At 37.1% G+C, this 25,125-nt stretch overlaps 1 protein-coding gene across 5 annotated transcripts in view; it reads left to right on the top strand.

Moving 5' to 3' along the window:
• Positions 1-4,178: 4,178 nt before the first annotated feature.
• Positions 4,179-25,125, top strand: part of LOC127431296 (poly [ADP-ribose] polymerase tankyrase-1) — a 158,373-nt gene continuing 137,426 nt past the window's right edge. For all 5 annotated transcript variants that reach the window (XM_051681681.1, XM_051681679.1, XM_051681678.1 and 2 more), the window contains exons 1-2: positions 4,179-4,666; positions 6,548-6,772. In XM_051681681.1, coding sequence (XP_051537641.1) covers positions 4,222-4,666; positions 6,548-6,772 — 670 coding nt within the window. In that variant the 5' untranslated portion in view covers positions 4,179-4,221. The remainder of the gene's footprint in view (positions 4,667-6,547; positions 6,773-25,125) is intronic.

The raw sequence follows: 25,125 nt of genomic DNA, 5'->3' as shown, positions 1-25,125 counted from the left end.
GTGAGCTATTGAATTTTGCCGGCACCAAAACTGCATTTTTGCCGACGACCAGTCCGTGTTCACGTGGACTACCTGCTTGCACCAATCATCGCAGAGAAGAGGGGCATGCATGTAGCACGGCTGGTCGATGGCTGTCACATGACTTTAAGGATTGGGGATCAGTATGTCAGCAACCCAACTCCCATGCTGTAAAACGATACAACACATTTCCTACCCAACACCTTCAGCATGGTTTCACATTCTATGAGCCATATTTGAAAATAATTATTTGAATCTATGAATGATTCTAAGGTTTCCCCCTTTAATTCAATGTATTAGTTTTCTTGAGATAACTATCTGTGTTAAAAGCATAGTTCACCAAAAATGATAATTCTCTCATAATTTACTCTAGATGCCATCCCAGATGTGAATGACTTTCTTTCTTCTGCAGAACACAAATGAAGGTTTTAGAAGAATATTTCAGCTCTGTTGGTCCTCATAATGCAAGTGAATGGTGACCAGCACTCAGAAGTTCCAAAAAGGACATAAAGGCATAGAAATAATCCATATGACTCCAGTGGCTAAATCCATATCTTCTCAAGCGATATGATAGGTGAGGGTGAGAACTAGATCAATATTTCCGTCCTTTTTTTTTTTTTTTTTTTTTGCTATAAATCTCCACCTTTGACCAGCCCCAACCAATAGGTAGCTGAATGTGAAAGTGAAAGTCACTTCCACACCAGAATGTGGAAGTGAAAGTGAAAATGTAGATATACAGTAAAATAAAAAGGACTTAAATATTGATCTGTTACTCACCCACTACTGTCATATCACTTCAGAAGATATGAATTTAACCTCTGGAGTCTTATGGATTACTTTTATGCATGCCTTTATGTCCTTTTTGGACCTTCTGAGTTTTGGCCACCATTCACTTGCATATTGAGGAACCACAGAGCTTAAATAATCTTCTAAACATCTTCATTTGTGTTCTGCAGAAGAAAGAAAGTAATACATACTGGATGGCATCTGGGTGAGTAAATTATGAGAGAATTTTCATTTTTGGGTGAATTATTCCTTTAAATTATGTGAATCGTTCCTTGTTATAGAGAGTTTGAAAATGGTAAAGTGAGAAATATTTGTATAATAAAAAGGGTATGCTAAATGGTTCATTATAATCCTTACTATATTGTAAGATAGCTACTTTTACATTTATAGTAGGCCTGCTCAATGTGCACTCAGGATTGTTTTTCCTTCAAACTATGGAATATGCATACAATTATAATGTATTGTGTATTTATTTTTTTATTTGTTTTTATTTGATTGTATTTTTACATAAACCTCTATTAAACAGGGTTTTTGTTGCAATATCCTTTTTCAACTCCTAGCAAGGAGGCTGGGCCTCTTAAAAAAGTGATCTTCGAAAGCTGGATCAATAATTAGTCTCTTTGCTCTTTCTTATCCTAATTCAGTTCCAATCAATGTTGTATACTAAATATACTTTGGGTTAATGATTGTGATTCTCTTTACAACATAAACTGTATGAGGTTAAATATCTAAAAAGTATGAAAACTTTTCATTCATGGATAATTTTTGAACTTGGTCATTCATTGATAATTCTTTACAGTGATGCTTAACAAAGCTTTTGTATCTTATTTTTTTCTCTTAGAGTTTAGTATTTTACCTACCAGCCACAAACCACAAAAAAGGAGAAGCTGTTTAGGCAGAGGGTTTTTGAAATTGTGAACTAAAACAGACTTTGGAGAAGGCTAATAGAAGAACAGCTGTTCAGGGTTGTTCATTCTGAATCAAAAGATATAGAACTTTATGACTTTAAAAGACCTCAAGAGGTCAACAAGAGTTTAAATTAAGGAAAAGGTCCAGTATCTTTTCTTGCTTCTTTACTTGGCAAAATTTATTTTTTAATGTGGAATATGCTTGATCACATGTGAATAAACGATAACTAAAACCGTTTTAACAGTAAATAGATTTTCCTTCCATAATGTGAACCATAGAAAAAATAAAGTTAATTGATCTAATCATCATATTACACCTAATATTATCATATTTGAATTTTAATGATTTGGGATTATGCCCAGTATCTTATTTCTGTCTGACAAAAACATAAATAATTTTAACATATACTGACACTGAATTCAAGAGCAATTACTGGAAATATTGTGCTTGGATATATATTCTCAGACATTTTTACATCACTGACCACATAAAATAACAGCTGATAAATGGCAACTATGCAGAAAGGGCACAGCAATTTGTATGGTGGCTACAGGGGGTCAGTAGTGACTGACAGAGCAGGGTGACAGGGTACTTGTTTGCTCTATAAGAAAAGTATATCATAAAAGAAGCAAAAACAAAACTTTACTAAAAAAGCTAAATTATCCTTGAGACTGTAGAATTGATAGATTGATAGATAGATAGATAGATAGATAGAGACAGACGGACAGACAGATGGACGGACAGACAGACAGACAGACAGATAGATAGACAGACAGATAGATAGATGATAGATAGAGATAAAAAGTTCAAATGTCTGAGACCAATGATAGATTATATACACTAGTTATAGACATAGACTAGTTATAGATATTTAGAAAATATATTACACTTCCTTAATTATAAACATGAGGACAAACTCAAATAGCTTTGTAAACAGTAAAGGTGGTCTGTCTGTGTGATAAGAATGTCATGATTCTCACGCACACATAGACATTATGTAACAAGCATCAACCTGGCTGAACCTTAAGAACTTTTATCCCGAATGCAGCAATAGTGTTTCAATGTGGGTTGCCAAACATTTCCAAACAGCTGAGAGAGAGAACTCTCACCCCAGGGGGTCAACATGGAGGTCATCACTCTTCCCATTCTAGCATCTGGCCAAATCCCAATAGTTGAAAAAGTTACACAGGGGGAATCTTCTATTTTGTTTTTGTCAGTATTGGAACAGTGATGGTTGAGTTGCCCAATGAGGGTCAAGGAAATGTGTAACAAGGTTTGTATAAATAGCTGCTTATAACCAAGCCATGTCTTTGGACTTAATAGTGAAAAGATAATAATTTTTACTTAAAAGAAAAAAAAAAAAAAAAGTGCACCAATGAATTGTTCACAATAAGACCAGGAATGTGTATTGAGGAAGTAAAGAGCGTCCAAAATGCACTTTGATTTAATGTTGAATTATTAAGAAAGATTTCCTTGCATGATAGTCTATACCTTTTTATAATTTCCCTTATTATTTTGAACATTATTGAGAATTACAGTTTAAAGGTGCACTCAGTTACTTTTTTGATTGTGTCGTCTTGGGCTTACAGTGACATCTAGAAGTGTGGATGCAGCATAATTCAGAATCAGTTGTTTTCAGTTTCAGAGGCCATTGTAAAAATTCACTATACACAGTAAGCCATGATTAATTTAATCCATGAGTGAAAGTGTCCGATAACAGGGCGGTTACTGAGATTAAGCAAGTAGTATCCGACTGGTCATGTGATCCTAACATGGCAGCCCCCATGAGGGGACCCTCTCCATAGAATAAAATAGCCTTTATAAGGTTAGGCAGGCTACTGATCTTTATTCAGGGAGTCTTTACTGTCTCATGTGAGTGGTCATGATTATATACATATGTCTTAAAATTACTACTGATATCTTTAGGAGTAAAACTTGCTTAATAAAAAACAAGCACTGAGTGCACCTTTAAGTGTACTATTAAACGTCATAAAGACTGACCAGGGTTTAAAATGAAAAAGAAAATCAAATATATACACAAACAAGAAAGATGTTGCCAGCAGACATCCTGTTTGTCTAAATAAACAATAAATCTCCCTCTTCTCATGACAAACGCATACAATTCCCAAATTCAGTGTCTAAAATAAGTGTTTCCTGACACACACTGCTTAAAAAAATCACAATGGTAACCAGTTTACAAAATACCATCGCTATGACTATAATAAATTAAATTAAAATAAATTAACATTGGAATAATTCCGAATCTTTCTGTCACTGTGTTTCATTTCATTTTTGGATGTCAGATGTTGTTAATACCAAGTTACCAATTTTATGGTAGTTACCATAACTAAGACATTCTGATGGACGGTTACCATGGTAAATTTATTTTTTTTTTTTGTAAGGGACACGCCTCACAAAAATAATTTTGAAACCGGAAGTTTTACTCTGACACTTCCCGGAAGTTCTCCCCGACACTATTCGCTGCCAGAGGGGAATTTGTGTGCGAAAATGGCGACGTCCCGTCGCACTTCCCAGCAGCAGCAACAGCAAAATGTATCCTCCCCGCCAAGAACAGGCTCCAGTCCCCTCACCCCTCCAGAATCACCCCCCGATACCGGTGGATCCGCTGCTGGTGGGGAGTCGGAGAGCGTCGGGGACCCGGAGATTACTCCTGAAATCCCCGCTCCGCTACTCAGCAGCAGCAGCAGCACCACCAGCTCCAGCAGCACTAGCTCATCTTCCACCGACGGGGGCAGTAGTGTGGGCTCCACTCCCGACTCCGGTAGTGCCAGTCCTGGAGGCAGCGGCTGCGGGACGAGTGGGGCTTTCAGGGAGCTGTTCGAGGCCTGCAGGAATGGGGACGTGTCTCGGGTGAAGAGGCTGGTGGATTCGGTCAATGTAAACGCGAAGGACATGGCCGGGCGCAAGTCCACCCCGCTTCACTTCGCCGCTGGTGAATACACATGTATATTATGTTTGCGATCAATCACGAGCTGGAAAGCAGCCAGATAGAATGTTTAGGCAAAGGTCGATGTCTAAAAATCAACTTAAGGGAGTTTAAAGGAAACTGAGACAAGGGGAATAAAGCAGAGTTTGGCCAAGTTGGCCGTTAGGACAAACACGTTACACCTAGAATTGGGCAGCTCGTGTTTGTTTTCGTTTGCTGCGCTGCCCGAAAGTGAATAAAGTTCAAGATACAGACGTGATGAACTGCAATACACCGATAATTAATCGATCATAGCATTAAACAGTGGTAAAGTTACAGTTTGTACTCGAATGTTCAAAACGTGTTTACTTTGTTTTGATAATAGTACTGTAAACTGAAACTAGATTCTCGCATTTTCCTTGTTACTCGCCAGACCAGACAAAACCGCTTTTATAATGTTTGATGCTTAAGAAATATTTGTACATGTTATAAAGATATTTTTTGGGTGGGGTGAAAGACTATCATATATGTTTAGGTTACTTTCACATTTTCTAAATCATATACTGATATAACCCAGGTTCCAAACAGTGTCTACATTTTAATTGTATATTTAGGGTCAATATTTGCCCCCTGGATATGATTTTCAGGGGCATTTTTACCTTTATGAGGACATCTTCATTTAAAACAAACTGCCTCATTTATCTCAAAACATTACTTTAATGAGTTCATTAATACAAATTCTGAAGTTTGTGAATTTATTACCTCTTATATAAAGAATTAAATCAGCATAACTCATATTTATGCCATAATATGCATAACTATGACCATTTGTATATTAAGAACTATATCAGAGGGGGCCTGGGTAGCTCAGCGAGTATTGACGCTGACTACCACCCCTGGAGTCACAAGCTCGAATCCAGGGTGTGCTGAGTGACTCCAGCCAGGTCTCCAAAGCAAACAAATTGGCCCGGTTGCTAGGGAGGGTAGAGTCACATGGGGTAACCTCCTTGTGGTCGTGATTAGTGGTTCTCGCTCTCAGTGGGGCGCGGAGAGTAGCATGAGGCTCCACATGCTGTGAGTCTCCACGGTGTCATGCACAACGAGCCATGTGATAAGATGCGCTGATTGACTGTCTCAGAATCGGAGGCAACTGAGACTTGTCCTCCGCCACCCAGATTGAGGTGAGTGGCCGCGGCACCACGAGGACCTACTAAGTAGTGGGAATTGGGCATTCCAAATTGGGAGAAAAGGGATAAAAAAAAAAGAACTATATCAGAAGAATCCATTGAGGTCATTTTTTGCTCCCACATTTCGAATTTTGGGGGCTTTCTTCATCATTTTTGGTGGCATTTTAGCCCCAAGACCCCTTAATTTCTGACCCTGGTTTCAATGGTCATTGAAACCCTGTAAATATCTGGACATATTTTAATTATGATTTTCAGGCCTGGAAAAGTCATGCAAAATTAATTAAATATTAAAACCACATTGAAATGTCTTCAATTAAGGTCCATTTTTGTAGTTATGCTCATCTGTAAAATATTTCAAAAGCTAGAAATTGCTCTTTATGGGTGCAATCTCTATAAAAGGATTTTTTAATAATCAGAAAAATCGGAAATTCATTTGTTCTCCTTATTAATCTGTGTTTTGGTGTATTGTGAAAAAACTGTCTTATTTCCGTCCTATTCATAGCCAGTCATATTCTTAGTCTATAGCATGCCAAACCTAAATTCAAAAGTAGTTGAAACAGGTTCTGATATCATGGTTTAAATCATAGATAATATCTGGAGTCACAGCACAGTACAAAGCTTAAAATTGTTTTCTTGGTAAGGCATGATGTGCTTGTTGTAAAACTTCAAGACATGAAAAAACATTGGTGGTTCCATGAACTGATATGGTTGTGTCTTGTAGGTTTTGGAAGGAAAGATGTTGTCGAGCATCTCCTGCAGACGGGGGCAAATGTGCATGCGCGAGACGATGGAGGGTTGATACCTCTGCACAACGCATGTTCGTTTGGCCATGCTGAGGTGGTCAGCTTGCTGCTGTGTCAGGGGGGCGATCCCAACGCCAGAGACAACTGGAATTACACTCCGCTTCATGAAGCTGCCATCAAGGGTAAAATCGATGTATGCATTGGTAAGTCCCTCGCCTCTGAATTTTAAGTTAGAAAAAAGCCAAATATGCAGACATTTAGGGTCTAAAATGAACTTTCTGCCACACCTGCAAATGATAATTGCAAATGTTTTTTTATTTTTATTTTGTTTGGCTTTGATTTTAATTGAATTAATGTCACTAACATCAGTAAGGGGCGGATTATCATTCTTACAATTTGATTTGAATATATGTTGTAGTTCCTAAAAAAAATTACTGGCCAACTGTTAAATAACTGTTTTAATTACTTGCCAACACAAATATTAATTGGTGCTTGGCAAGTGTTAATTTTGGACCCTGATTGCATTAATTGACAAAGTATTTAGGCCAATAAGTTTCTGCACATAAATTCAAACATGTTTCCAGAGTAGAGTGTGCTGGTTTGACCATGTTTTATTTAGCTTGTGAACGTGTCAGCTATGTAAATTGAAGAGACGAATGGTACAATTTCGCCTTAGTGAATTCTAAAGATGTATGACTTTAATTTTTCCTGTGTTTTGCTTGAGGAGCAGTTCTCAATAAGGGTTAATCATGTGGCATTCTTCTTGATTAGCTGCTGTGACTGACGCTATTACACTGCGCTCTGTCATTAATCAGATCTTTACTGCTTGGTATTCATGAGAAATCTAATGTTGAATTGAACGTTGAGGTGAAAGAGCACCAATAACGTGGCTATGGAATGTCACCCACTGTTTCCGTCTTCCATATCTTGCATCACAATGTACAGATCATAGAATGATCTGCTTCCTTTGTGTCCCTGTCTCTGTTTTTGTAAGTAATTAGGCCACAGATTTATCCCTGCCATTGTCGCCTAAATGAAAGAATATTTTAGATTGTGCTGTGGAGATTTTATTTTTTAATCCCATTTGTCTTCCCTTGCTTTGTTGAAAATATAGACCACTGTGCACTGCAATCTTATTCGGAGTGCCCACTCTCTCTACTTTTTGAGCATAATCCAATTAAGCGGGTGGAATTTTAATTTAAAAACTAGGAGATTAGAATTATCTATACAATCTTGTGGAGAATCCAAAGGCCCAAAAACATGTACAGTGCAATGAAAAAGTATTTGCCCCCTTCCTGATTTCTTGTATTTTTCATACTAAGTTGTTTGAGATCTTCAGACAAGATAACATAAAAAAAGGCAACCTGAGTAAACACAAAATACAGTTTTCAAATATATATATATTTTTTTATTGAAGCAAAAAAAGTTATCCAACATCTATATCACCCATGTGAAAAACGAACTGCCCCCTCAAACTTAATAGCTGGTTGTGCCACCTTTAGCAGCAACAACTGCAACCAAACGCTCCCGATAACTGGAGATCAGCCTTTCACAACACTGTGGTGGAAGTTTGGCCCACTCTTCTTTGCAGAACTGTGTTTGAGCATGAACTGTCCGTTTAAGGTCCTGCCACAGCATCTCAATCTGGTACAAGTCGGGACTTTGTCTAGGCCACTCCAAAATTTTAATTTTGGTTCTTTTGAGCCATTCAGAGGTGGACTTACTCCTATGCTTTGGATCATTGTCTTGCTGCATAATCTAGTTGTGCTTGAGCTTCAGCTCACGGACTGATGACCGGAAGTTCTCCTTTAGGATTTTCTGGTAGAGAGCAGAATTCAAGTTTCCCTCAATTATTGCAAGTCACCCTGGCCCTGAAGCAGAAAAGCATCCCCACATCATCACACTACCACCACCATGCTTGACCATTTCTGTGTTTGATTTACGCCAGATGTAACGGAACCCTGTCTTCCAAACATTTCCACTTTCGACTCGTCAGTTCACAGAACCTTCTCCCAAAAACTTTGAGGATCATCAGGGTGTGTTTTGGCAAATTTCAGACAAGCCTTAATGTTCTTCTGTGTTAGCAGTGATTTTCTCCTTGCAACACTTCCATGGATGGCATTTTTGGCCAGTGTCTTTCTGAAAGTGGAGTCATGAACAGTGACCTTTATTGATGCGAGAGAGACCTGCAGTTTCTTGGATGTTGTCCTTGGCTTTTTTTGTGACTTCCTGGATGAGTCGTCACTGTGCTCTTGGAGGAATTTTGGAAGGTCGGCCACTTCTGGGAAGGTTCACTACTGTAGGGCTGCAACTAACGATTATTTTGATAATCGATTAATCTAACAATTATTAAAATGATTATTTGACTATTCAGGCGATAATTGCAACGATTAATCTTTAGCACTTAACCGACTATTCAGTTTGTGCCCCGAGTTAAAAGGTTGTATTAAACGTGCTTACTAACAATAAAAAGGACAAAATCATCTTTAAAAAATACCTCTAAAGGACATTCACTGAATTAAAGGGGGAAAAAAACTGTTTAAGTAAAACAAAAAAAAAAAATCCCATTGTTATCAAGTATTTTTGTCTTGTTTTCCATTTAAAATGGTCTAAAAATCCTTAAAACAAAATACATTTATTTTAGAAGCAACATGTAAGAAATGAAGAATTGCTTTCAGAGAACGTATCTTGAATATAAGTGTATTTTGTGTATTTTTCACTTGGTCATACTTCTGCGAGTGCAGTAATATTCAAGATATATTCTCTGAAAGCAAGTCTAAATATCTTATATGCTGTTTCTCAGGTAAATGCACTTTCTGTTTTTTTTTTTTTTTTTTTTAAGGCTGTTTAGATATTTTAAAATATAAAATTTTTTTATGTTATATTCAACATTCTCAGATAACACATTTTTCTTCTGCAGTATAGCTCCTAAAGTAAATGTACATGTTTTTAAAGGAGTTTTAGACAATTATATTGGAAAACAAGCCAAAACAAATCAAAAAAGTATTTTGTTGTAGTGTACAATTGGCTAAGACTACCCTCTCTCACTTCACTTCGATCCATCATTAACTCACAAAAAACAAACTCTCTTCTTAATAGAGCTGTGTATCACTGATTTTCTTCATGATAAGATACACACCACAACACATGCAGTATGATTCACTACGTTGCGAGCCATCAAATAATAGTCTAGTCTGCAGCAAGCGTGCGCGAGGGACGAGTGACCCCGCGTCAGATTGTGCATCAGCTGGATGCAGTTTCAATCTCTCCTCTCCCCCTTAGATTGGGTCACTTCTCACGACTCACAGAAATGCCAGTTTCGGAGCTTGTACTTATGTACATGACCTGCTTCCTTATTATTTGAACTTTAATAAAGGATCCATTAAAGATATAACGGCGGGGTTTTTCCTTTAAAGACGTGAGCATGCAAGTGTTGCTTAAGCGGCTCCGCTTTATTTCACAACGAGAGTGTTTCTGTATTTACTTATTTTGTATTTTTGTATAATTCTCTCATACTTTGTGATCTACAGTACATCACCTGAAGCTGTTTGGAAAGTTTGGAGTGTGTCTGGACTGTGAGCTGCATTTTCTTCCTCTCCTCAATCAGGCGCGAACTGCAGTGTTCCTCTCACGCACCATCATTATGATAGTAGTTTCATATGATCCCATGTTATGTTAAATGATATCAAACGACTATTCAACAACGAAAATTTCAGTCACCTTTTTCCTCATCATTTCTGGAATTTTTTTCGACCTTGGCATAGTGTGCTACTGGGTGAGACCTTTTAGCCAACTTCATGCTGCTGAAAAAGTTCTATTTAGGTGTTAATTTGATTGAACATGGCTGGCAGTAATCAGGCCTGGGTGTGTCTAGTCCAGCTGAACTCCATTATGAATGACATTTCATAGATTTGGGGATTTAGTAAGGGGCAAATACTTTTTCACACAGGCCCAGTTGGTTTTGGATAACTTTTTTGCTTCAATAAATAACATTATCATTTAAAAAATTGTTTTATGTTAGATTTAGTTTGATTTTTTGAAACAATTTAGTATGAGATATACACAAAAACAGAATAAATCAGCACTGTATGTAATTTCACATCTATTCGCAATATGCGAAAGATTACATTGGATGTTCTCTGCCTTTTATCTTTTTACTTGTTCAACAAAAAAAAATTGTTTTGGAGTTCTACATTGTAGATTTTTCGAGTCATTCCATATGCAAGTAGACTTCTCATTTATTTTCTTAGATCGATCCAGAGTAACTCGTGCTAGAAATAAACCTCGAGTTAGATCTATCTATGAGATCTTTCAGACTTCATTCTTATAAACATGGTATTGCCATTCTGTGACATTTATATTTGCCTTAAAGAAAAGTACATTAAAGTTAATATTTTAAAGATATGTTAGTACAGGAAAGGCTGAGTATCAACCATTCTGTCTTTGTTGTTGTTACACATTGCTTTATTGCTTACTAAGCAACCTCTATTAAAGGTCTTGATTGTAACCATCATCTCTACTTAACCCCCTAATTATTGTTAATCCCCAGGCCTGTTTGGTTTTTGATGGAGTCAGTAACTTACTAAAAGACCTAAAGAAACATTTGGCTTTAGTAAACTGTTTGAACATGCCCTAACCAGAGGGTGTGTTTTATTTTAAATTCAGACAGAAAATACGGGCATGTTTGGCTTTCCTCTTTTCCTTGCCATGTGGATTACTTTGTGATCTCTTTTCAACCAGTTCATAGTCATAGTTTTGCTGCAGTTATATAGGCATAAGTATGCTCGCATGCATTTTTTTTCAACCCAACAGACAAAATATTTAATAAACAAACAAATTCGGGGTGTGAGATTTGGAGAACTTTGTTAATGGTGGCCGTTCAGATTCCGTAGACTCTGTCCCTTTCAAGGCTAGTCAGTCCACTCAGCAGCCAACTTGGGAACGCTCTTTTCTATGGATACAAGTGACATAAAAATATAGCTCCATTTTACTAGAGGTCGACCGAGAGTGGATTTTGCTGATACGATAACTAAGGTGGTAGGATAGGCCGATAACCGATTAATCGGCTGATAGTTTTCTATAATTTGATTTATAGAATGTCAAAAAAGTTTTTTTTTTTCCTTACTATGACGGGTACAGACAAAGAGTCCTAAATGAATAAAATCCCAAATGCAGTTTGTTGTTCAACCAAAATCCCCAAAATAACCAGAAAAAAATGAAGATTTGGTGCATAACGTTGGACTTTTAAGTATAAACAAGCCTGAAACACACCAGCGGCTTATGTTTGAAATGAAAAAATGATAAAAAAACTATTGGAAACTGTTGCCATAGATTTTGGCCGATAACGATAGTTCCAAAAAGCAACTATCAGCACCAATTAATCGGTAAAACCGATATTTCGGACTACCTCTTCTTTCTGCTTGAATTTGGAAAGACCGGAATCTATTAAATGGTTGGTCAAGATTATGATTAAAGCACATATTTCAAATCAGCAGTTAAATCTGACTACAATGGTATCATAAATTGTGCTAGTTAAACAATATTATTCAGGCTGGTCAAGCTAGTGCGCATGCACATTCTCGAGTTGACTGACAGGCAATGTCTCTATCTAAAAGGTGATTGGCTCTTTTACCTGAAAGGAGAGGCTTCCTTTTCTACATCTGCCAAATTTGCCGTTTCAGTTTCTCCTATTCATTTTAAAGGTTCACTCAGTATTTTTTTCTCCTCATTTACAAAGCGTTACTTATAAAGAAACAAATAGTAATTTTGAAATATATAGAAAATCATGACCACTCATGTGAGATGAAGAGTTCAGTCAAATCAGTAACCTTATAAAAGCTCTTTTATTGTACACGGGGCAGGGGCGACTCATGAGGACAGCCATGTTAGCATCACACAGTGACAAACCTTGCATTTTAAGTCTAGACCTTCAGTGTGTTTCATGTCAATAAGAAAACACTGTTTCACAATGAATAATACACCCTATGGACATCAAACATTACGTCGCAGCCAACTAATATCACTAGTGTCTGACCGATATATTGGTCGGCCGATATTAGCCTTTCACCGATATATCGGTATCGCGTATATTTTACCGATATGCGCCGATATGAAAACTTTTTTTCAGAACATATAATGCATAAAACAATGCTTTAGAATTGGTGTCATAGTGTAGTTTGTCCAGCAGAGTGCGCTCCGACTCCATTGTTTACAGAGCTGACTCTGAACTGACGGTGGTTCTGCAGACAGGGCGGAGTTAAACGATGCAGATTTGAGCAGTCTCTTCTCGTTAAATTGCTAACTTGTTTGTGAAATACACACTGGAAAGTTAATAAAAAATGACCCCAAAAATGACCCTATCATTTTATATAACTAATATAACATTAACCCTGTCCCTGACAACCATGTCACTCCTGTTTATCACATCTGTTTGCTGTTAGCCAGCTATAGTTTGTCAGTGCAGTCAGTAATGTAGCAGATTGAAAGGTAAACATCAGAGTATCTTTTTGCAGCTCAGCAGACAACGGTGCGGTGGTGGATTGTGTGTGGTGAGTGTTGATTTCACACTTCGCTGTTACCTAGTTGGTGAGACAAAATGCTTGAAAGTAAATAAAGTCCATCTTTTACTCTCCGTGGCAACAGCTTATAGCTAACTAGCTAACCACGTAGCTACTTTCATACCTTGTCAGCGTGTAAACATGTATTCACCAAAATATTTTGTTCAGGATTCACAGTTTGGTACCCCCTTCAACCGAACAATTCCAGTTGTTGCATTTATAAAATGTAATAGTTAAAAGTCTGGTTTTCCAGACATTAAAATAGGATATGTAATAAAAGTAGATTTAATAAATAGTATATTTGCCCTGTGTAACTAATAATATATAGGAACTGTATCTAAAATAAATGAGGGGTGATAAATACTAATACAAGATGCTGGAAAAATAGACATTTATTCATTTTAATATCCTATATATATATTTTGAATGTGTTGAAACTTGACACCGGGCGACACACTAAAAACTGCACTGTTAGATCGGTTTCATGCTGAAGAGCCGCTTAAAAGTTTTTTTTTTTCTCTCTCGTAAATGAGTGTAAATGCCAACATCATATATGTTGAAAGGATTGATGCCTGTCAACTAAAACATGAGCATTGATGTCTGCTTTTTAATTCCATCAGTTACTCCTGGTCGGAGGCTGCCATATATATTTAGTTTATACGTAGGGTTATGTCCTACATAAATGTAATGGTGCAACGCTCAAATATTTAGTAGAGCATAAATTGTGACTTTGTGCCCATTTACGCCACAACTAGGCTAAGTTGTAACGTACGTATAGCTGGTGCAACCGGCCCCTTATGTTTATTTAGCTATTTATTTTATTTTTATTTATTCATTATTTAAATGGTCAGCATTTGACTGATACTAAACATACAGTACTGATTTCTATTTTATTTATTTTATTTATTCTTTATTTAAGTGGTCAGCAATTGACTTATACTAACAGTACTGATGTTTAAGCTATTTATTGTATTTTTATTTATTCTTTATTTTCTCAGTGTTCATTTCTAGAATTTGGTGACAGTGTATAATAATAATGTCAAATGTTCTTTGATAAAAATATTTGTTTAAAAAGCAGCCTTCTGAGTACCTTTGCATAGTCATATCGGTGCAAAATCGGTGTACAATCCACATAGAAAACATCTGTTTTCATTCCAGCTCAAAAATGAGCTATATCGGTCACCATATCGGTAATCTGTGAATTTTCCCTCTCTAAAATCGGTATCGTTCTCAAAAATCCCATATTGGTCGGGCTCTAAATATCACCATTTGACATTTTAAAAACACGTTCATGCACGAAAGCCAAAAGCTGAAAAGATGCTGAATGCTTAAGCCAGCCTAATTTTAACTGCAGTATGATTGTTTGTGAAATACATTATAAAATAAGAGTTAGATACATTTCCCGAAGTGACATTCAAAAATTATAATTTTTTATATGAATCTAACAATGAGTTCTATAATACCTGGAAAAAGCTTTCTAATAATATTTACGATATAAATTGTTTCGTCAGTGTGCACGATTACTTTTCAAAACTTGAAAGGAAACTGAATGCGCAAGCAGTCTTAATTTACACTTAGAAAACTCCTGGTGTTGCTGTAACAATGCAAAAAGCACTTACCAATTTACTTGAAGTGAAAATCATCCCTCCTTTCCTGTTTAATAAATTAAGCAATCACACGATCATACAGAACATCTCAGGTTTTTAAATCCATAAGGATCTCTTTCTCAGTGGCGATAGCAGCAGTGATGACAGCCGACTCTTTCAGCTTGATCTCCCTCTCTTCACTTTAGAATTACATACATCAATCAATGCGTGATTGTGTCACTCACGGCCAGCTAGAAGGACTCAACTGAGACAAATCTAAAAGACTACACCCACCAAGAACAAATAAATCAATCTGATTGGCTAATGAATCTGAAAGTCTGACACTAGATGCCCATTCATTTGCACTGTTGAGGGATTCAGTGGAATTAGGGGGTGGAGCTCAGACTTGCGCGCTGCTTTGGCCAAGGAGCTCGGCTTCGGCATGTGATGTGAAACAGGCGTCACGCTTTGCTTGTAAGCATCGAGGAATAAATTCTGATTGGATAAACTTTTAGTTTTCCCCTATTCGTCTGTAGATCAATTGGTAGTGGAAAGCGATTGAAAATAAATAGGCAAAAAGGTGAATGAGAATGAAAGGATGAAAATTTAATTTTGAATTAGGCATGTTAGGCCAGCAGAGAAGGCTTTGCTAGCCCTGACATTTTGCCACTGGCATCACATGACCGGCTGAATTCTTCTCACTTAATCTCAGTAACTGCTCTGTTATCGGACACTTTCATTCATGGATTAAATAAATCTTGGTTTACTGTGCTTAGTGAATTTCTACAATTCCATTAGTAATTGAAAACTACTGTGTTTGAATGATACAGCATCCAGGCCACGAGGTGTCGGTGTAAGCCACTGCGACATACTTAAAAAAAAAAAATTAAAAATAAAATAAATTACTGAGTGCACCTTTAATACAAGTAGTTCGTCTTTGACTAAACAGTCTATGACCATAATTCACAATCACCAATAGACTGTAGTGGACTTTCTCATGATTCGAGTTATTTGTTGTTGTACTTTAAAGATGAGTTTTTTTTTATTTATTTAATGTTAAAATGTGGGATGTGCATGAGTAATCGAGTACTCGTTCTACATCAGCTACTCGAGTATTAAAAACACTACTCTTATTGCAAATAAATGTTCCTTTCCTTTTCATTTTCTAGTGGTGAAGAAGATACTTTCACTGCTTGTTGAAAGTAAAAGTTTTTGACTCGTTCCGCGTAATTTGTGTCAAAAGGTTACTAGGGCTGGGATGATTCATCGATGTAATCGACGTCATCGATTACAGAAATACGTCGATTTGCATAACGTGCGTTGGCGCGTCGCAATGGAGTAACTATAATGGCAGCACCCGGTTTAAGTATGGATTCCCCCGAAGAACAAGCTGCAGCTAAAAACTGGTCTACGGTCATCTAAAGCGTGGGAGTATTTTAGCCAGAGACCCTACAGTGTGGTGCTGTGTAAGCTATGCAAATTGGAAATGGCTTATCACAGCAGTACAACCGCCATGAACGAACACTTGAAGCGAAAGCATCCCGGAGCGCTTTGTCAAGACGGCAGCAAGGCAGCACCGTAAGTCCTGTTTACTTTTTGTCCCCACCCAAGCATGACATATTAGTATTACAACACGTGTTTCTGTTAGTAGTAGTCACTTTAAATTGATTTTCTAAATGTTTCCTCATCGCCCCCATGTTAAAAGTAATTTCTGCACCGCTGCTAACGTAGGGTGACCATACGTCCTCTTTTTCCTGGACATGTCCTCTTTTTCGGACCTTAAAGTGTCCGGTTGGGATTTCTAAATTTGCGAAAATGTCCAGGATTCGGCTTTAGTTGCATTATGATGTGCATCTGGTCTAACACTTCATTGTGTGCGTGCGCATATTTGCATTGCTTTAACCCCTCTTTGTTAGTCCCGCCTTCTCGCACACCAATTGGTTGATTATAAGAGGCTTGCAGCCACAATTGACCAAATTCCTGCTTGTCAATCTCTCCGCGAACGCGCGAAGCGCTGTTGTGTTCGGCATCAAACAGTTGCTTGACAGCAGCATCAAATGACAGCTGAGTGGAAACCATGCCCAAACGAAAGTGCAAATTTACAGAAGATTTGCACAAAAAATTCCCATGCTTTCGTCCAAGTCGAGATGCGTGGGAAGCAGAATGTATGACATGTAAAGCTGGCACTTAATGTGTCAGTTGCTAATAAAGGTACAAGTGATTTAGAAGTACACATTAGCTTTGCCAAGCATAAAGGGTCAGCAAAAGGTGAAAGTTCATCAGATAAATTAACGGACTTCTTTTTGCGACCAGGTAAAATTATCACATTGCTTCATTTTCCATGGCCATTCAAAATAATACTAATTGTTAATGAAGGTACACTCATGGCATCAAATATTTCATTTTAGTACATGGACATTCAAAATAATTTTGGACATTTTTATTTATATATATATTTGTTATGCTAAGTGTCTTTTTCACTGTATTAAAGTTTGCATGCATAGTAACACTGTTTTTTGTTGCAGAATAATGCACTTTGTTTCTTGTACATTTGTTTGTGTTTAAGAGATGATGATTTAATAAAATATTGAAATATTAACGACAAGTTTTTTATATTTATTTTGGGTTAATTAATTGTTATATTAATCAAGGAATAATTATAAAAAAATCTTTAGAATAATCTGCAAATTAGTCGTTAGATTAATCGACTAATCGGAAAAAAGAATCGTTAGATTAATCGATAAAAAAAAGAATCGTTAGATTAATCGATAAAAAAAAGAATCGTTAGGTGTAGCCCTAAAGGTTACACCCACACAAACCATTTGTTATTGAATAATGTCACTTTTGTTATCCTTTCTGTTCAGTTGTTGATCAAAAACAACAAAAAAATCAACAAAAATAGAAACATTGCTAATTGTAATCCAGAGCTTGTGAATAAGAATCGAATCGGGAAATCTGTATCAATAGATTTCAGGAAAGCTATTGAAAAACAATGCTTATCTCTTTAATTCTGCTTAGTGATACTAGTGGCCCAGAAATGACATACTTCAGCCTCAAAATTTGATGCAACATATATGTTTTCTTTGTCAAAACCAAAAGCCAGACTCACCGCTGTTTGCTTAAAATAATAAACAGCATTAGGGTTGCGTTGTTTACCGGTACTAACGAAGTATCGCAATACCAAAAAAATTAAAATGGTACGATATCATCTTGTTGCTAATTTCGGTACCATATTACAGGATGCTGTCATTAGCAAAATTATATGAGATGTGACAAATTTGAGTTGAAATCAATGACAGTTTGAAAATAAAATAAAAAAACCTCTGGATATGGCCAAGTGTGATCATTAAACAGCAGGAGGATGTAATTTAATTAAATAATATACAGCCACATGCACTGCACGCTACAGAACGAACAGGAGGTGCCGCTCTGCTTTGTCATATGATTCTCACACACACACACACACACACGGGCGCACACATGCACACACACTCACACAAACTCAACACACACTGTGTGTGCTTAATTTTCATGCAGTGTGTTTAGAGTATAAACGGCTGTTAATACTTAAATGAACTCCTCGGGTGTAGCTTGAAGATTTCAGCTCAGGAGTTGTGACGAGAGTATCCCAGTATTAATGGAAAGCTTGATATAACTAACCCGTAAAAACAGGAAGAACTCAAAGGTCTGTCAAAATAAAAGTCCCGCTAACATGAAAGCACTATTCAAATGGATGCGTGTAATTGAAGGCAGAAAAATATAACTACTGTATAAAAATGTAATATTCCAAGTAGCAATAATACTCATAATAATAATTATGTAGTATTAAATGGTTGTATTTGTATGATTATCTGTAAACAATATCACAAAGTCAAGCAGACTTGTGCCACAGGTAATCAGATTTTTTTCATTAATACTGTGAAGCTCTGTTGTGCAGCATTTTATTTGACCAAAAATAAAATAGCAATTTTTTGTTCAAGAAAATTATATTTTTTTTTATTAAAACTGTACGTATCAATTTGATTAAACACCATTTGATCAAAACATTAATTAAAACATTTAACATGGAATCCAGAAAAATTTAAACGGAAAACGCATAATTTTATTTGGCTTTTTATTTGTTGATTATAGTATCGATACCGAGGTACAAGGGCTGGTATCGTACCGAAACCAAAATGTTGGTATCGGAGCAACCCTAAATGGCATTAGGCTATTTTTGTTTATTTTATGATTGCAAACTTTTATTTTTCCACTCTGCTAATTAGGGTTGCCGCTGGTCTCCAGTCATTAATTTCTGTGCTCAGCAATTCAAATTAGAGGTTGTTTGCCATCATTACTTGCCTCAAAGATAGATGACAGTAATGGCGACGACATGTTTTTTTTGTTACTGGTGCTCCTTGCTCCTGACTCTTCTACTGGGTGAACAAGTTTGATCTCCCCACTCATAGTGCTGATGAATGTCTAAAGAAGTACCAGACACGCCTAATGCAGGCCAGTGACGCAAATGCTATTTCTCATAGCCTTGAGCTGTAGTTATCTGCTCCCTTATTCCAGTGCGGTTTAGCCGTGATATTGTGCACACCAGAGTGAGTGGAATGAAGCAACAGCAGTAGAGATGTTCAGTTTGTAGTCTTAAAATCTGGAAGGGAATTTGCATTTTCAAGCCATGGGTTCTTTTAGGAATTTTCAATGGGTTTTTAGAATCGCATATTTTGATTTACACTCACCGAGTACTTCATCAGGAACACTATGGTCCTAATAAAGTTCCCAATGTGGTCTTCTGCTGTTGTAGACCATCCGCCTCAAAGTTCGACGTGTCGTGCATTCTGAGATGCAATTTTGCTCACTGCAATTGTACAGAGTGGTTTTCTGAGTTACCGTAGCCTTTTTGTCTCCTCTAACCAGTCTGACCATTCTCTGTTGATGTCTCTCATCAACAAGGCATTTCCGTCTGCAGAACTGCCGCTCACTGGATGTTTGTTTGCACCATTCTGAGTTGGGTTGCACGGTATACCTAATTTCTAAAAGAATCTCGATATGGCCAAGTGTGATCATTAAACAGCATTAGGGTGTCATTTAAATAAATAATATACAGTCCCATTCGCTGCATGCTACAGAATGAACGAGAGGTGCCGCTCTGCTCTATATACTTCACAGACACACGCACGCACGCATGCGCGCGCACAAACTACAAGTGCTTGATTTTCATGCAGTGTTTAGTGTATAAAAATACTCATTCCCTTCTCCGGTGCAGTTCTGAGATTTTAGCTTGTGAGTTGTGATGGGAGTATTACAGCATTAATGGGAAGCTTGATATAACCAACCCATCAAAAAAAAGGAAGAACTCAAACATCTTTCAAAATAAAAGTCCCTTTAAAATGAAAGCTCTGCGTGAAAATTGAAGACAGAAAAATATAGCTCGTTTATAAAAATGTTATATTCAAAAAGTAGCAATAATACTCATAATAACAGTAATATAATATTAAATGGTTGGATTATGATTATTATGATTATCATCTGTAAGCAATATCACAAAAGTGTACTCCATATCAGCATGTTGTGATTTAGCCATAGCAGCCTTATGCCGTTTTTTTTTTTTTTTTGCTCCCCTTTTTCTCCCCAATTTGGAATGCCCAATTCCCAATGCTCTCTAAGTCCTCGTGGTGGCGTAATGACTTGCCTCAATCTGGGTGGCGGAGGACAAATCTCAGTTGCCTCCGCGTCTGAGACCATCAATCCGCGCATCTTATCACGTGGCTTGTTGAGCGCGTTACTGTGGAGACATAGCGCGTGTGGAGGCTTCACGCTATTCTCCGTGGCATCCACGCACAACTCACCATGCGCCCCACCGAGAGCAAACCACATTATAGCAACCACGAGGAGGTTACCCCATGTAACTCTACCCTCCCTAGCAACCAGGCCAATTTGGTTGCTTAGGAGACCTGGCTGGAGTCACTCAGCACACCCTGGATTCGAACTCGCGACAGATAATCAGGAGGTTTTTATCATGAATGTTTTCATCAATACTTTAAAGCTCTGTTGTCCAGCATTTTATTTGACTAATACATTTTTTTAAAAATGTATTATTTCTTCATTAGGGCTGCAAATAATGATTATTTTGATAATTGATTAACTATTATTAGAACAATTATTTGACTATTCAGCGACTATTGCAACGATTAATCATTAGCTCTTAACTGATTATTCAGCTTGTGCCCCGACTTAAAAGGTTATATTAAACATGCTTACTAACAATAAAGAGGACAAAATCATCTTTTAAAAATACCTCAATGACATTCACTGAATTAAAGAAAAAAAAAAAAAACTTTTAGTTTAATTCAGTAAAGAAATTCACTGAAAATAATATTATTGTTATCAAGTGTTTTTGTCTTGTTTTCTATTTAAAATTGTCTAAAAATCCTTAAAACAAGATTCATTTACTTGAGAAGCAACATATAAGATATTTAGACTTGCTTTAAGAGAATGTCTCTCAAATATAAGTGTATTTTGTGTAGTTTTTCACTTGGTCATACTTCTGCGAGTGCAGTAAAGACAAAATATACTTATATTCAAGATCTATTCTCTAAAAGCAAGTCGAAATATCTTATATGCTGCTTCTCAGGTGAATGCATCTTTTTTTTTTTTTTTTTTTAAAGATTTTTAGATATTTTAAAATATTTTTATTTTTAATATTATATTCAACATTCTAAGTTAACAATTTTTTTCTTCTGCAGTATAGATGCTACAGAAAATGTATGTTGTTTGAAAGGAGTTTTAGATATTTATTTTGGAAAACAAGCCGAAACTAAAACAAATCAAAAATGTATTTTGTTGCAGTGTATAATGGGGTGAAGACTACCCTCTCTCACCTTTCTGTTCACTTCAATCTGTCTTTAACTCACAAAAAATAGAGCTGTGTCGCCGATTTTCTTCATGATAAGAAATGCACAGTGACACATATTATGATTCAGTAAGTCGCGAGCCATCACGTTATAATCTAGCTGCAGCAACCGCACGTGCTCGATGGATGAGCGTCCCCGTGACAGAGTGTGCATCAGCTGTTTCAATCTCTCTCCCTTAGATCGGGACATTCGCGCAACTCAGAAGAGGTTCTGACTGCACAGAGAAATGCCAGTTTTAGAGTTTGTAGTTATTTACATGATCTGCTTCTGTATTATTTGAACTTTAATAAAGCTATAACACATTAAATATAACTGCATTTAAGATGTAAGGCTGGGGTGTTTCGTTTAAAGAGCTCTGGCTCCACTTATTCCACAACAAAAGTGCTTCTGTATTTACTTATTTGATATTTTTGTAATTTGGTAATTCCCTCATACTTTGCGATCTACATCACCTGAAGCTATTTGGAAAGTTTAGTGCATCTGGACTGTGAGCTGTGTAATTCTTCCTCTCCTCAGTCAGGTGTGAGCTGCAGTGCTGCTCTTGCGTGTCATCATTAGAGTTTAATGTGATCTCATGTTACGTTAAATGAGATCAAATGACTACTCGACAACGAAAATTTGTCGTCAATTTTTTGTCAACGTTGTCGATAACGTCGACTAATCGCTTCAGCCCTAATTTTCATTTGATTAAAGCTGCATGTATTAATCATAAGATTTAATTAAAACATTTAACATGGAATCCAGAAAAATGTTAACGACTTTATGCAGTTCTTTTAATCGTCATTTTCTGTGTAATTTCATAAAAAATCTGAGGTTTTTATTTGTTGGCCAAGTATCGATTTAGTATCGATACCGAGGTACCAGGGCTGGTATCGTACCGAAGCCAAAATTTTGGTATCGGAGCAACCCTAATTCTGAGTAAAGATCTGCACTGTCCTTAAAATGAAACCCAACCCATACCCAAGACCCTACCCGGCCCCAACGATACCATCAGATTTGAAGCCTGAACCCGACCCTAACCCGAAATCACTTACTATCTAATTTCTTCTCCTAGCAAGTACTGTTGCAATATGCTGTATTTTATGTAAGCATATAGGCAATGTTCGTAACAGTACTGAAACAGTAAACATACACAGTTTTAACAAGGCACAGCAGCCCATTAGTACACTAGAGCAGAAGGGAAAAAAAAACATTGCCTTACCGTTTATTTGCTGAAACTTCACTTGGTGCAGAACAATCTGGAATAATATGAAACAATGTAACAGTCCCCTCATGCAGCCTGAACTTGTTCAGAACGTTGAATCTTTGTGACACCTGCTCTAAAAACAATCTAGATGCAGCGCAAAGAATGAAACAGAGTGCAGATGTCTCAAAATGCATTTTTGAAAATTTGAAGTTCTTTTTATCTTGACATGGTGTTTAAAATGTGCCGGTCCTGAGCGAGACGCTGAAGTAAAAGCGAGACGCGGTGCAAATGTCAAAGACATTCGTGCAGCATGTGTCTACATAGGAAAACAATGGGAAAACAGAAAAGACGCACGCAAAAACATGTTTGGTGTGAAAGGCCCCTAACTCGTCCGTTTGCGCGTGTCTGTGAGTGAGAGCGCATGCGTGAAACAAGTTCGGTAAGCCTGTTTATTTTTTCATTCATTACAAACCTGACCTGAACCCGAAGTCCTACTTGAAAAACTGACCGAATCCGGCCCGAAACCCTTAGGGTTCTTGGGTCCCGTCGGGCCCAGGTGGGGTTGTAGACCTCTAATTCTGAGTAAACTTTGGAGACTGTTGTGCGTAAAAATCCCAGGAGATCAACAGTTACAGAAATACTCAAACCAGCCTGTCTGGCACCAAAAATAATGCCACGGTCGAAATGACTGAGATCACATTTTTTTTTCCCATTCTGATGGTTGATGTGAATATAACTGAAGCTCCTGACCCGTATCTGCATGATTTTATGCATTGCACTGCAGCTACATGATTTGCCGATTAGTTAATTGCATGAATCAGTAGGTGTACAGGTGCAGGCCAACCTAATAAAGTGCTCGAGTGTATAAACTGCTGTGAATTTATGAACTGAATACGTTTGTAAAAATGATAACTATGTGTAATAAGGTCTATAGTTAACTTTATTTGAGGAGATTTTAATGTTTTGTTTAACATAAATTTCACAGTCATACCTCAAACAGGAATTTTGATGCTGCTGTGTTTAAAAAAAAAAAAAAAAAAAAAAAAAAAAAAGCTAAATAAGGACTTGCACAGGTATGTAGGGGTGTAAATCGGACGTTTCATCATGATACGATCTTATATCGATTCTCTTTCCCTGCGATCTGATATTTGCTGATGCTTCAAAGTCTGCCGCGATACGATTTCGACTTGATTCGATTCAGGGCCTTGCGATCGATATTCCGATATTATGTGCCTATTTTACACTATCAATACAAATGTTTTGCCCTCAAATACAACCAAAATATAATTTGAATATTTTATTGAGCTCTCTTAAAAGTGCAAATTTAGTATCCACATTGGGACATCCACAACAAAATAAGGTACTTCAGATGTTGAACAAGTTATACAGATAATATCAAAAATAGCATCACACACAAGTGATCATCAGTCGTTTGATTAAAGCTTATTTTTCAGTTTAATCCAATTCAAAGTACTTACATACCCATGACTTGTTTCCAACTATCTGTGCTATGCCCGGTTTTCTTGGCTACAACTTCCACAATTGTAATGAAAAATTCTGTTACAGTTAACTGGGATAAATGTTAGTAAGGGTGTTGATGTGTAATGTGTAAAGTCTTATAACTGATGCTGGTGCTGAGCAGGTGTTTCTCTTTCCCTCGTTAGTGCAGTTCAGAATGTCTGCGTTGTCATGATGTTTCACATGATGGTTGAACTGCTCCATGGTACTTTTAAATAGCAAATTCTCATGTAAAATTCAAATGGGTCGCATGCGCAACGATATCGATGGAAGCCCGAATGAATCACGCAAGTGAGCCGCTCTGCATTTGTCACGAGAGCTCGCATTTTAAGGATCGCCCGGTTGACGTGCTTGCACTGATCCTGTCACTGGTCTGGAGCTCCTGTTTCACTGGAAGCCCGGTTGACACACGCACACAGATAGCCAAATTGCATTCTGCTTCACAGACCCAGTGCACATCCTTATCCCACATGAAAAGCGTATTTAGCGCCCATAAATTGAAATTAAGGTTGCTTCATCATCTGACGGAAATGTGTATGAACGTGGCTGACATGAGAGTATGTGGTAAAAAAAATGTCTATCGATATTTACGCGTTGTATCGATAACATTGGATGGTTGGTTATTGGATCGATTGAATCAGACAAATTTGTACTCCTGTAGAAAGTGGGTAGTAACTTACGTTTGAGGTATGACTGTGTTTAATTCAGTGAACAGAACACAAAGTGAAAATCTCTTCATGTGATTTTTATCACAGACCTTGTTTTACTCATAACCCGTACACCGGTTTATGAGTAAAATAAGCATTT

The sequence above is a fragment of the Myxocyprinus asiaticus genome, chromosome 40, assembly GCF_019703515.2.
Source record: "Myxocyprinus asiaticus isolate MX2 ecotype Aquarium Trade chromosome 40, UBuf_Myxa_2, whole genome shotgun sequence".
Lineage (NCBI taxonomy): Eukaryota > Metazoa > Chordata > Actinopteri > Cypriniformes > Catostomidae > Myxocyprinus > Myxocyprinus asiaticus.
The sequence above is the reverse complement of the archived record's forward strand: the minus strand, read 5'-3'. Positions and strand labels throughout refer to the sequence as shown.